The sequence below is a fragment of the Embiotoca jacksoni genome, unplaced genomic scaffold, assembly GCF_022577435.1.
Source record: "Embiotoca jacksoni isolate LCO1_2020_lvr unplaced genomic scaffold, fEmbJac1.0.p SCAF_4, whole genome shotgun sequence".
Lineage (NCBI taxonomy): Eukaryota > Metazoa > Chordata > Actinopteri > Embiotocidae > Embiotoca > Embiotoca jacksoni.
In genome coordinates, this window is record NW_027185392.1 from 1,265,024 (window position 1) to 1,278,378 (window position 13,355).

At 42.1% G+C, this 13,355-nt stretch overlaps 1 protein-coding gene across 1 annotated transcript; it reads right to left on the reverse strand.

Moving 5' to 3' along the window:
- Nucleotides 1–810: 810 nt before the first annotated feature.
- ccdc40 (coiled-coil domain 40 molecular ruler complex subunit) lies at nucleotides 811–13,104 on the reverse strand. Its single transcript, XM_069168306.1, has 18 exons — nucleotides 12,835–13,104; nucleotides 12,656–12,710; nucleotides 11,556–11,653; nucleotides 11,161–11,244; nucleotides 10,618–10,837; nucleotides 9,745–9,902; nucleotides 9,529–9,651; nucleotides 8,663–8,784; nucleotides 7,703–7,946; nucleotides 7,405–7,587; nucleotides 5,589–5,834; nucleotides 5,279–5,492; nucleotides 4,910–5,079; nucleotides 4,731–4,822; nucleotides 4,426–4,546; nucleotides 2,742–2,930; nucleotides 2,469–2,627; nucleotides 811–1,234 (listed from the first exon to the last, which is right to left on the reverse strand). The coding sequence occupies exons 1-18, from the start codon at nucleotides 12,940–12,942 to the stop codon at nucleotides 962–964; spliced, it is 2,859 nt and encodes a 952-aa protein (XP_069024407.1). The 5' UTR covers nucleotides 12,943–13,104; the 3' UTR covers nucleotides 811–961.
- Between the last annotated feature and the right edge of the window lie 251 nt (nucleotides 13,105–13,355).

Genomic DNA, 13,355 nt, shown 5'->3' on the forward strand with positions numbered 1-13,355 from the left:
AAAACAACCAGAAACAACATTTGCATTCATAAAATGTACCTTTAAATTTTAAATAAAAAAAATAAATAATAATTAGCATGAAGAAAGTGCCTGCTATCTATAATACATGCCATTTAATGAAAACTATTTTAAAGGTTTAATGTTCTTAGGGTGCTGTTAACCTGGGAGAAGGCTATAAATATATTTTCTGCTCCCTTTACGTCAACAGAAACTAGTTTACATGAGATGAATGATGCAACTGTCCTTTCAGTGGGAGTATTCATTTGAATTAAACAAAAAAAAGGGCTTTGTCACATAATAAAAAAACCTACATGAAAAAACCTGTCTGTGCGCTTTCTCTCTCTCTCTCTCTCTCTCTCTCTCTCTCTCTCCACGCTCTGTTGGGACTCTGTTTACTTTGTGCAAGAACAAAAATCACTTTTTCTTCTTCTGTTTATCACCACTTGCTGTTACTGGTTATTGAGTTTTATTGTCCTGTCTTTAACCTTTGCTTCATATGTGAGCTACTGGATAACTGAATTTCTAAAAACTTGTTTAAAGTGACCTATTCAATCTTTAACCGACAATTATTTACGAATCGATTTAAAAAATATATATATTATAACGACTATTTGAAAATTCATGTCCCATGCTGAATCAGTACCCACCATTTATGTGCAAATGTTGTATTTCTGCGGAACATTGACATAAAACATTAAAAAAAAAAAAAAAATTCTTTGAAGGAGTGCGTGTGTCACGTGTTCTTCACTTCCGAGGCGGAACGTCTTCAACAACCTCAAACACTGAACAACACTTCCAACAGACCGCGACCCGACTGAAATGAGAATTTGTGTTATCGTTTCATTGGTCTTTATTGTATTTTAACACACTAATCAGAATTTGCTTCCAAAACATTAAAGAGATGATGAAACATGAAGATAAATGACCTCCTGTTCCGCTTAGTTAATCGCCTCTCTGATCTTCACGTCTCTTCTTCTTGCACTTCCTTCGTCTTCTGCTCCAGGTTCTGCTGCCCCGCCGCCAGAGTCAGCGACAGCCTGCGCAGCGCCCCCTGCTGCTCGGGGAACTCCTCGCACAGGCGGTGCAGGATGGCTCTGGTGGCGTGGATGCGCTCCGTCTGGACCTGCAGCGCGGGGCCCACCGACTCGCCGGTGGACGAGGCCCGGTAGCTGCCGTCACACACCGACCGCAGCTTCTTGGTGCGACTCTGCAGAGCCACCAGGCGGGCCAGGTTCTGCAGGAGGGGCGTGGGGGGGGGGAGACAGGAATACAGGAAGTTGTACCTGCTGCAGCAATGATCACGGCACAATTAGCAGTTCCGTCTGGTATCGTTGGTCAGTGGGAGGTTTCCACGAGAACCGGGCTGTGATGCTCCAAAGAAGAGTCTCACCCAAACCCTCACAGGAGCCGATCAACACTTCAGGATATGAATACAATGAGGAATGCCTCTTACGAGATTTCTGGGAGTTCTTGGTGATGAGAGTTTGAGTTGGATAAATACAAATAAATCTATTGGTATGATAAGGAAGGTTAGTCACCACACACGGTCTCCTCCCTCTATATTCTCGTCTAATTTATCTTTCATGTTGTAATATAGTGTCCTACTATTCTCAATAAAATCTTGATCCTCCTGAAACAGTTTGTTGAGATTCACACAGTTCATCTCTCCCTCTATTTCAGAAACTCCACATCCTTACTATTCATGATATCCAGACGTTTTTAAATATGTGTTTATGTTTATAAGATACAGTTAAAAGAGGGAAATATTCCTGAACAGTTCAAGACTTACTTCAAAGTAAATTCACAGGTTCATTCTTCCTCTACCCATCAATTTTTTTGAGATCTTCATCCTCCTAAATTTCTCAAATTCTCAAGTATCTCGATACGACGTAAGGGTACCAAATTATGGGATGGCTTTTCCCATCTGACAAAAAGCTGTTCTTCTATAAAATGCTTTAAAAGGTGCTTAAAAAACAATGAACTGCTGTTTTGTAACGGCAACATGCGCACACACACTCTCAATCATCATGACACTCATATCTTGCTGCTTTTATGTTGACATTATTGTTTCCGCCGTTGTCGTCATACACATTTTGTTGTTGTTTCTTTTGTTTCTATTATTTATTACTGCATGTAAACTTTGTGTTTTCTATAACCGTAAACTTCTAACATTTTATTTAGGCGCCAAATAGGCCCTCTGGTTGTTGTTTTTTTAGCCTCTCCCTGCACTGCACAGATTTAGTCATTTATTTTCTTAATCTTGTCAAATTCTGTGTTTTTAAATTTGTGCAACATAAATCAAAACCAAATCAGTAGAGACTTCGTCGACGCATGCCGTTCCTATATCATTACTTGAAGAAGGAACAGGATGTGTTCTATTGAATATCACGTCAGTTAAAGAGTGAGTATGGACCAGTGTGGTTCAAGCGCTGCATGTTAGATCAGATTCCCCCGCGTGTCCTCCTCACCGCGTCCTTGGTGTCCCGCAGGTGCACCGACTCCGACTCCAGGATGCAGTCGGTGCTGCACAGGTCGATCAGCTGCTGCTTCTGCTGCCTGAGTCTGTCGCTCAGACTCGCCCGGTTCCGCTGGAGCTCCTCGACCTGCAACTCGCACTCCGCCGCGCGCTGCGCACACACGCACACGCACACGCACACGCACACGTTATTGTACAAAAACCTGCCGAAAGGGTACGACCTCACGCGAAGGTCACGGCGAAAGGCCGCGGCCGTCTCACCGACCTTGTGCGTCTCCTGGATTATGCGCTGGCGGCTGCGCGTGACGCGGCTCAGCTCGCCCTGCGTGCTCTGTTTGTGCGAACTGTGGGTGATGGCGTCCCGCCGCAGGACGATGGTCTCCCTCCTCGACACCGTCGCTTCGCTCTCCCTCAGCAGACGCTCCTGCTGCTTCATCAGCTGGTTCAGACGCACCTGAACACACACACACACACACACACACACACACACACACACACACAGTGAAACATGAATGCAGATATACAAACTGTGAATTAAAGCCAATAAAATGCTTACTTATGTTTATATATTATATAAATTATATATTAGACCCAGTAATCCATTTATGCTCGCTGTGCTTTACATAATTTTTTTAGATGTGTAGTACAGATCAAAGGTTCCCAATCAAGGCTGCAATGACGACATCTGATTCCCATAAAAAGGGGAATAATAATAACTTTCTAGGATATATTTTTTTGCAGCAGTGACATCACGGCCCTAATTCTTTTGTTCTAAAAATATTCTGAAATGTTTTAGGAACGTACTCAGTGGGAGGATTTTGTTTGCTCCCAGAAAGTTCTTCTTAAAAGGAGGAGAAAGTTCACAAAAAATATTTTGTCTTACATTCTTAAAATGTTTTCCGTCACATTGTCAGAACATCATTTCCTGATTATTAAAATATTTTCAGTCGCAGGTCCCATGATTTTCTTATTTTAGAGCAGGACAGGGGGTCTCCAAACTTTTTACTGATGTTGAGCAACATTTATTCACAGAGCTGAGCTCCATCCAAACCAGCTGAATCAGCTTCTTTTGAACAATAACAAACTGATACTCAACACACACACACACACACACACACACACACACACACACACACACACACACACACACACACACACACACACACACACACACACACACTCACCCTGGCTGGAGCAGGATAACGTGCTTTAAAAACACTACACCAATGTTTTGAGGAAACATTCTTTAAATGTTTTTATGATGCATTTTTTTCTAGAAAACGATATTCAAACTTGAGGAAAAACAGAAACCCGTCCTAATGAAAACATTCCTCAAACATTACATCATATAAAGCTGGGGATTGAACTTCACAATGCTTCTTTCTTCCTGCAGTTTATTTTTCATCGTCAGTATCCGGGTGGATCGATCAGCTACCTGATATGTGTGTGCCATGTTTCTGCTTCTGACGAAAACTATTTAGAAAAGACAAACAGGGTAAAAAACGTACAATCTGACCATGCTTGATATATATTTTTAGAAAGAAGGAAGGGGAAATAAAAGAGGTGACGACATCTAAATGTCTGATCTCGAGTCTAAAAACAGGAGGTTGAGAACCCCTCGTATACAATGAAGAGATCCAGCTTTTTTCACTGATGCTGTAACATCAGGATCTATTGTACTTCGAAATATAATTTCTCTACAGCGCAGATGCTAAAAAAAAAAAGAAAAAAGAAGTGCATTGTGTTTTTAGTAATAAATAGTTCCTTCATTGTTGACACAGTTCTGACGGTTGTATACCTCTCAGATTATTAAATGTCCCAGTCCCGAGAGTTTGTACAACCCTCATAGAGCACCTGTATGTACAATGAAAAGTAAACAGCGGGACGACGACTCTGCGTTTACTGTTTGTTGTCTCCCCATTCGATCCCACAGTGTTCAGCGTGTTCACCTCCATACGGTGGATTTCCGTCTTCATCGCCTGGATGTCTCCGTGTGCCGCCTCAGAGTCCACAACCGCCCTCGTCTCTTTGAGCAGCTGCGTCTTCTTCTCCCACAGCATGATCTGACGCCTGCAGGTCAACAACAACAACAACAACAACAAAAACAACAACATAGGATACATGGAGGAAAATACATATGACTATTTAGAATACACCATTGTATATTTTTTGGGGATATCTCATCAGAGAATATCATTTTGAAGTTGATTAACACGGCGATATAAAAAAATAAATCAATGAAGATGTGACTGACTCTGCCTCCACCAGACTGTTGAGGAGCCTCTCCTTCTCCTCCTGCGTCTTCTCGTGTCTCATCTGCATCTCGATGGACTCCCGCTCCGCCTCCTGGACACATTATTTTAATCTTTAAAAATGATTTCCTATAAAACCTGTATTAAAAAAACGGAGATGAATCGGAGGCGTCGGTCGTGCCTTCAGCCTGTGGATGAAGTCGGTCTCCGTCATGGCGTTCTCCTCCTCCATCGCCTCCTTCAGCTGTCCGTTCCTGCTCAGCAGCGTGTCGAGCTTCACCAGGTCTCTCCTCAGCACCTTCAGGCTCCTCTCCAGCTCCGCCCCCTCTCGGTGCTCCAACTCAATCTGACCTATCGGAGAAGGAGGAGTTGGAGTCAGAGCGGGTAGTATATGGTGATAAAAAAAATGTTTTTTTTTTGTTTTTTATTAGACTCTGATGTTTAAAACTTCACAAATAGTTAAATTTTCTTGGTGATCTCTGTGTGTGCGTGTGTGTGTGTGTGTGTGTGTGTGTGTGTGTGTGTGTGTGTGTGTGCGCGCGTTGCGTACTCTCGAAGCGTATTTTCCTCTGCTGCAATGCGGTGAACTCCATCTGCAGTTTGAGCGTGTCCTTGCTGTTGGCCTCGGTGTCCTGTGTGAGTCCCATCAGCGTCCTCTGCCGTCTCATCCACAGCTGCCGGTCGCTCCTGATGTCCGCCGCCAGGTCCTCCGTCTGAGCCGCGAGCGCCTGGGTCTTCATCTGCAGAGGACCCAGTTCCTCTTGCTGGGAGAAAACAACAAAAACACAAAAAGTCAGCCTGTAATCTTTACATCCGACGTGGAAAGTACCCGTAGCGCCTCGATCTCCGTGACGTCTCACCCCAGTCTTGGACATGATCTGGCCGATCTTGTCGCAGTAGTTGGTGATGATTATCTGCTTCTGCTCCATGAGCGTGGCGAATGAGGAGATATTGTTCTGGTTGAAAGTCAGCAGCTTGTTGTAGTGGGCGATCTCCTCGTCGAGGGCCTCCTGGGTGAGGGACAAACTGTCCACCTGCTGGCTGACCTGCTGACACTCCAGACCGACGGTCAGCACCATGTTCTCCTGCTGCTGCAGCTGGCACATCTGAAGGAAGGGAAGAGACCGAGGGCAACTGAAACAATGACACTTTTTTTACCCTTAGCATATTGTCCATCTGCTGTTTGTGTTACTGTTGTGTTTTTGTAATTGTTCTAACTTCAACACATGCACCTTTTTTTTTTTACTTTCAGGTTGTTCAATTTCTTCTGCCTTTGATAGTGTGTTTCATAGCGGTGCATTAAAGGAGCACCGTATGCATAAAAACCATCCACAGTTTAAAAACAAAATAACTGATGTTTGAGTAATTAAAGGAGCGGGCCGGTCTGATGAAAACACGCTACCGAGTTGCATTATGGGAAACGTACGGTGGCTCCAAAAAGTGTTTTATCAGCAATCCTCCACGAGATTTATACGTTGTTTTGTTTTTTCTATAAAATACAGGTACAATAAAAGGTATTAAATCCATAAAAGGCCGTAAATAAATATGTTCTATACACTAAATGAATCCATTTATTACATGAGAAAGCATGAACATCCCCAATATGGATAAGTTCTGATCGTCATGTGATGAACGCCACATGTGGTTACAGAAACAATGAGGAAACTTTCCCTACAGCTGTGACAGAAACTGGTCGATCCTTCTTCCAGATGTTATGAAGCTAAAAAGTGACAAACAAAACTGCTAAAACATTATTAATGAGATCTTTAGTGAAGCCACTATTGGGTGTCCAAATAGTGTTGTGTCTTAATTTTGAGCTGTGCATCTATTTTTTTAAGTAAAAGTCACCCGCTGCTGCTTTGATTTAAAAAGTTTGCCTTTTTTTTGTGTCTTGTGAGTTCCCCAAATTTATTCAAGAATACTCAAATTCAGGAGTAGTAAATTAGCGGAGATCCATTCAACTTAAACAGACCAAGTAGAAAACCGAAGGTGTGAAAATAGTGTGTATCAGTGCTTCTCAGCTGCTGGGGGAAAGTTTGAATAGATGTGTACATAAAAACTAAAAAATAAGGGTTGAGGGAACGAAATGAAAGAACTGAAACTTTTATTTTGAAGGACAACCATTTTTCGTGACCCGCCTAGCCATTGTCACAACAGTTAAGCTTACATCTTCAGATCGGTAGTTATCCCTCGTTCGAGGATGGGTTAACAAATTCAGGATGAGATAAGTCTGACTTTTTATTTAATTGAAAATAAATTTGTCTTTTCATATCATATTCGAGAGACATGAACATCATCAATTTAAACTTTTTATACGCCTTTAATTTAAGTCTCCATTTTTATTTCATTGGGTTTTTTGACTTAATTTCACTTTTGCTGCACTTTGTTTTGTGTATTTCATGTTTTTTTTTTTACAGTGCATGAGGAGCATTGTGTGTTACTGCACCATGTTTCTGTGAAAAACATTTAAATGTCTTAAAATGACGGAGGGAAAAAAAAGGTCCTGACGCAAAACCAGCTGAGTCACTGCTGCGTTCTGTATACATTAAATAATATGGAAATAATGACAACTACAGGATGTTGTTAAGCGTGTATGAAGATCTCTGCGGAGACGGATGTCAAACGATAATCCGGCTACACTTTCCCGAACGTTCTCAGAGCCGTTTCCACCGTTACCTTCTCGTTCTTCAGATTGGTTATCTTTCCGGTGAGCTGCTGGGAGTACTTGGCGGCCTTGTTGTGGTTGAGTTTCTGCTGGATGTAGGTCATGATCTCGTTCTCCAGCTCCAGACGTGCAGCACTCCTCTTCGCCAGGTCCCTCCACTGAGCGTTGATGTTGGTCTGGTGTGAACTGCTCTCCTGGAAGTGAAAGAAAGAAGAACAAGTGAGTGGAGCGGAGATCCAGAGGACGGGAAGCAGACGCCGTGACGGGACGACTCTGCGGACGGACAGACGTCCTCGTCCTCTGTCCTACCTTTGTGAGCGAGGCGATGGTGCGCTCGGTCTCTCGCAGGGTTCGGAGGCAGGTGCTGTAGTGGTTCTGCAGAGCCTCCTGCTGGGCCTGCTTCTGACTTATCAGCTTCCTTAAGGTGACGCCGTTGCCCTGAGAGCAGTTCAGCTGCAGGGTCAGAGTCTCGTTGAGCTCCTGCTCTGCGGCGGTGGACTTCCTGCAGCCCGCGATCTCTCTGTACAGGAGGATCCCGTGGTGCTCCACGTCACTGAGGGACACGGGAGAGAAAGAATGGATGAATGAGTGAATGAAAGAATGAATGAATAATTAAAAGAAAGAAAGAAAGAAAGAGAGGATGAATGAATGAGTGAGTGAGTGGATGAATGGATGAATAAATGAAAGAAAGAAAGGATGAATGAGTGAGTGAATGAATGAAAGGATGAATAAATGAGTAAGTGAATGAATAAATGAGAGAATGAATGAATGAATGAGAGAATGAATGAATGAATGAATGAATGAGTGAGTGAATGAATGAATGAAAGGATGAATAAATGAGTAAGTGAATGAATAAATGAAAGGATGAATGAATGGATGATTGAATGAATGAAAGGATGAATGAATGAATGCTTTACATTGAGATTTGTGTTCATTTCTATTAAAATCTCAATTGATTAACAATATTGCATGTGCTCAAAATACTGCATTGGGTTTTAGACATATTTTAGACATTTTTCAATAGATTTTGACACGAATCTGCATTAAATGTTAAAAGAAGTTGACACAACAATCACAATCCATCATCCTGATTCTAATGTACTTCGTTCCATTTATACTTCCGGCCTGGAAAAAAAAAAAAAAAAGGCGCGAACCGAACAACCTTTGAACATCATCCCAAAGATGCCGTTTGTAAACCACGTCTGCAGCAGCAACGTCACGTGACAACGTGAACATCAGGAACGCATCGAGCACATTGCTCCTCCTCACCGTATGGCCTCCTGCATGGCGCCGAAGGCCTCGTCCCGTTTCCTCATCCCCGTCAGGCTGCTGTTCCACTGCTGCAGCAGCTGCTTACGCACCACCAGCATCGACTCCATCTCCATCTCAGCCTGCACGAAGAAACAGGAGAACGGACAGGAGACGAGACTCGCGTTCAAATACTTCAACTGTCATTAGTTTGTTCGGCAGGAGAACGGACATGAACGCTTCTAATTGGTTCATCAGTTCTGAAAAGACTCAATGAATGAGGACAACGACATGTTTCTGGTTTAAAAGAGGCCGAGGCTGGTTGGGGTCCGTTAAATCAAATCAAACAAATACCGTCATAAAATCACGGATGCTTTAATGTCCGTTTTTAGACCAATCTTCAATTAGTTACTGGATGAAAAAGTGATAAGTTCACTTTCTGAAGTATTAAAGGTACACTAAATAACTACTATTACATTAACAATAGAATTTTTTTTGTTTCTATTTTCTTTTTTATATTTGTTGAGAAAAAAAAATTGTCATCAAACAGCAAAACGAGTGACGAGCTAGTGAAAAAGTGAAGGATTAAAAGTAGTCAGATATTTATGAAGTTAAAAGCAGAGCTAAAAGGTGCGGTGAGTTTTGGACACATTTATCATGTGGCCAGAAATAAAACTCTACTGCTAACACGTTAGCCATAGCAACTTTATTTTCTTTACGACGACCACTGGTGCCCCCAAGTGGCCAATGCATATATCACCGCCGCTTCGATCTTTACAAATTCCTGTCAATTAATAACAAATGTTTGTGGTATTAATCGTTGCACTGATTTAAAGTAACTGTTTACTGATTGAAGACACTTCGTCTCGATGTCGTACGACCGGTACCTCAGAGAGAGCCTCTCTGGCGGTCTGCGTCTCCTCCGTTTGAGCGCTGGTCTGGGCGTCGTACATCTCCACCTGCTGCGTCAGCCGGTCCACTTCCTCCATCAGACGCTGCACGTACAAATCCTGAGGACGTCAGAGTACACGTGATCAATAACAGTAATCGACTGTGATGATCATGGGATGTTTTTTTGTTTTTTTTAACGTGTCCGTCTCCACCTGCTTCAGTTTCTGCTCCTCTGCCTGAGTCTTCTCGGCTCCCGCTTTGCTTCTGGTATTGTTCAAGGTTTTGACTTGAGATCTCAGATCTTCACTGACTCCCTGAGTGAAGATGAGGTGCAGCATCAGACCGTCCAACTCCGCCTGCAGCTTAGACACTAAGAGAAGATATGAGAGTTGCAGAATGAACGCAACGCACCAAATATGTCGTTTAAAAATGAACCGATGCTGCTGCGGTATTGTACTGAATACATAATGGACCGAACGACTTTAAATAAAAAAGCCCACTGAGCAGTAACAAGGAGTTTAAACCAGTTTCGAATTTAGTTTTAACAACTGAATTTTTTTTCATAAACCTTTAAACCTAAAATCTTAATCTGATTCCATTTAATCTAAGATGTGATTCAACGTTATTGTGTTTTACTGTACATTACAGTTCAGATCAATTTAAACTACAACGCACTGAAATGTGTTTCAATCCACATTACTTCAGCAGAAACAGTGAATATATGCAGCTGTGGCTTTTTAGAGGATCGAAACTTCAAAGTAAAAAAAACAATTCAACTCCAAACTTGGTCGAAAATTTACTGTAACTTTCTGAATATTTGAAAATATTTTTTTTCTTATTGTCTGCAGCTTTTTGTGTGTCTATGCTGCTGTGACGACTAAATTTCCCCACTGTGGGATTAATAAACTCTAAATCTAATTCTAAATATGATGATTTTTACTTTTCTGACCCATATTTTTCACATATTTCTTTCTAGTCAGACATGAAAACCATCATGTAATACATCTGTTAATTATAGTTAAGGAGAAACACAGTTTTTATTGAAATATAATCCTGGATCAGGTCAGACACATGGTGAGTCTCACCTTTGACCTTGGCCTCGTTGTCCTGGCTGTTCGTACTGGAGTGGCGGCTCTTGGTCACCTCCAGCTGGTCCTGAGCCTGCCGATGCTCGGCCTCGGCCTGGCCCTTGGTCTGATGACGGTCGTCCAGCTGGTTCTGCAGCCTGGCCAGCTGCTCCTGAACCCTGAACATCTCCACACCGATTTCCTGATCGAGTTTGGACTCAGCCTTCTCTGTGGCCAGCTGAGGGCAGCAGGAGAGACGTCAGGGAACAAAGCACGGAGTCCGTCATTCTGTCAGACACGCTTTGTTTGACTCTGGTTTCGCTCGTGTGTTTCATCATTCCATGCGCGGTATTAAAATGTATTTACTAGATTTAAGATAAAAGGTTAAAATAAAAAAATTAAAAAGAAGTCCAGGTTCAATCCAAAACAGGTCAACAGCACCATCTAGTGGACATATATCAGCACATGTTTCCTGTGTGTGTCTTTGAGCTAAAATGTACAAAAAAAAAAAAAAAGAAGGGAAGAAAAATATGTTTTGTTATTGAGAGAGACTTAGCCGACCTTTTCCTTCAGCTCCTGGTTGATCCTCTCCAGCTGCCTGCTCAGCTGTTTACTCAGAGCAGCTTGTTGTCTTTGGACCAGCGGCTGCCATCAACGAGAGGAGAGGAGAGTTCAAGATACGTGGTGTGAAGATGATAAACTCACTGTAAAACAAATGTCTGCGAGTGGGAGCACATTCATCTGGATAAACATCGTTTTTCGGAGGGCTTTTGCACAAGCTTAATGTTTCAGTGCTACTGATGTTTCTGATACTAAACACACAGATGAAAACGTTGATAAACTTAAATTTTTTTGACCTGTTTGAAGACCAGTGAGACCAAATCTATGCATGGAACAAAGTACTGAGTGCCTACGATGAATATATTGAAGGTATTATTGAAGGAGAAGCTACAGACATGTTCAGGATCCAGAAAAATGAACTCCTCCTCTTCCTCCTGGTCGGCCGGCAGCGGGCCCTGGTCCTGCTGGTCCTCCATGTCCTCCGCGTCCTCCACTGTAGTCAGATTTAAAAGATGAGGTATCAAGGGCTCCAGGGATACAAAGTAAGATATAAACAAATGTGAAAACTGCCGCGTGAAGGGGAACCTGCAGATATGGACTCAGAGTCTCTTGACTTTTAAAATGATCTTAAAACTTTTCATTTCTAATAAAACTCAGTAATGCTTTCTCTTTGTTCTCCATGCATTTCTATGCTACTACTGCATGTTGTATTAACATTTCACCAACATTCATATTTTAATGTTGTTGTCCATCAATGTATTAACTGTAAAATGTATTGGTAGGTTCCATGGTGAATTTGGACAGTTAATAGTATTTGATTGATTGATTGAGAAGTATTTCTTGTCTCTCTGAATGTCTTCAACATCAGTATGTTTTTTTTTTTCCTCCATATAACAACACACACTCCAAGTCAAATGTTAAATTCTCTCACTTTCAATCATAAAAATGTGATGTGAATGACCTCCAATGAAGTAAAACAGTCTCCTTTGTGCTGATCAGACTAAATCCAGTCACGTGATTTCACTCCCAGCAGTTTGTGAGCTTTATTTATTAGTTCACAGGTTTTCAGGACCAAACTTCTTTTTTTTTTTTCAGATCAAAAATATTTCTTCTTAAAATGGACCGCAATGAGGGAACGTCCTAAAGCTTCTCCTCCAGTGGGCTACAGCAGAGCAGCATGCTTCTTACTCTTGGCATGGTAACGAAGGGCTCCCTCTCCAGCATTTATAATACATCCATAGTAGTTTTACAAACTTTACTTCAATAAAAGATAGAAAAATACTGCAGGGAAAATATTAGTTTGATCAAATTTAAACTGAACTCCGTGATGACTTTTTTTTTTATAATTCCGGGATATTCCAGCCAACCGACCTAATTAAGCCACTTTACCTACTTAATATGCACTTATTTCTGCGTTACATTTTGCCCAGGTTAATTTCCCTGAGGATAATAAATTATGATGTACTGAACACCGCTGTGCTGTAGCAGGACGTACCCGAATCCGTGGATGCAGGGTGGTATTCATCCATCACACCGAGGTCAGGCTGAGGCTGGGTGACGAGGACACAAACAGACGAAGGCAAGTGCGTTTTACACATCGTTAAACACCCAACGTGTCTCCAGGATCAAAATGATAAAAGGAGGAACAAAGTGACCCCCCTCAGACTATCACACCTCCGGAACAGCTGGCTCGGTTCCTCCGCTGTCCTCCTGCGGGTTGGTGTCTCTTCCGTCGCGGCTGGAGGTTTCGTCTCCTCCCTCCTCGTCCACTGAGCTCTGCATTGAACCTGACAGGAAGTGCCGTTAAACTGGGTTATATTGTCACACTTCCACACGGGAGTTTGCGTAACAACTTTATAAACTCGCCGCCCTTCTATTTGTCTCGTTGTATGTTTTTTTTTGTTGTTGTTTTGTTTTTGTCTGGCTGGTGCAAAAGACAGAAACCTTCACTTAACGACTGGCTCTCCTCTCGCCAGCTTAGTAGCACGTTAGCCCGGTAACAACGGTTGAATGGAGCTCAGGGAGAGGTTGAGGAAAAAAAAACATGACCTCTACAGTTACAGTAGCGGACATTATCTTGAACTGTTAAAAAAAAAAAAAAAAATGAAAAGAAACACGGCATATTTTTGAGGAACATCTTAATAATACCGTAATTTTGACACAATTCAACGTTTAAGTTGTACTTACCACCGTTT

Coding starts and splice junctions, on each gene's coding strand:
- ccdc40 (XM_069168306.1), bottom strand. CDS start 12,942: ATGCAGAGCTCAGTGGACGAGGAGGGAGGAGACGAAACCTCCAGCCGC. Junction 5,493..5,588: donor AGATCATGTCCAAGACTGGG/GTGAGACGTCAC, acceptor GTTTTCTCCCAG/CAAGAGGAACTGGGTCCTCT. Junction 1,235..2,468: donor TGCGGGACACCAAGGACGCG/GTGAGGAGGACA, acceptor CCCCTCCTGCAG/AACCTGGCCCGCCTGGTGGC.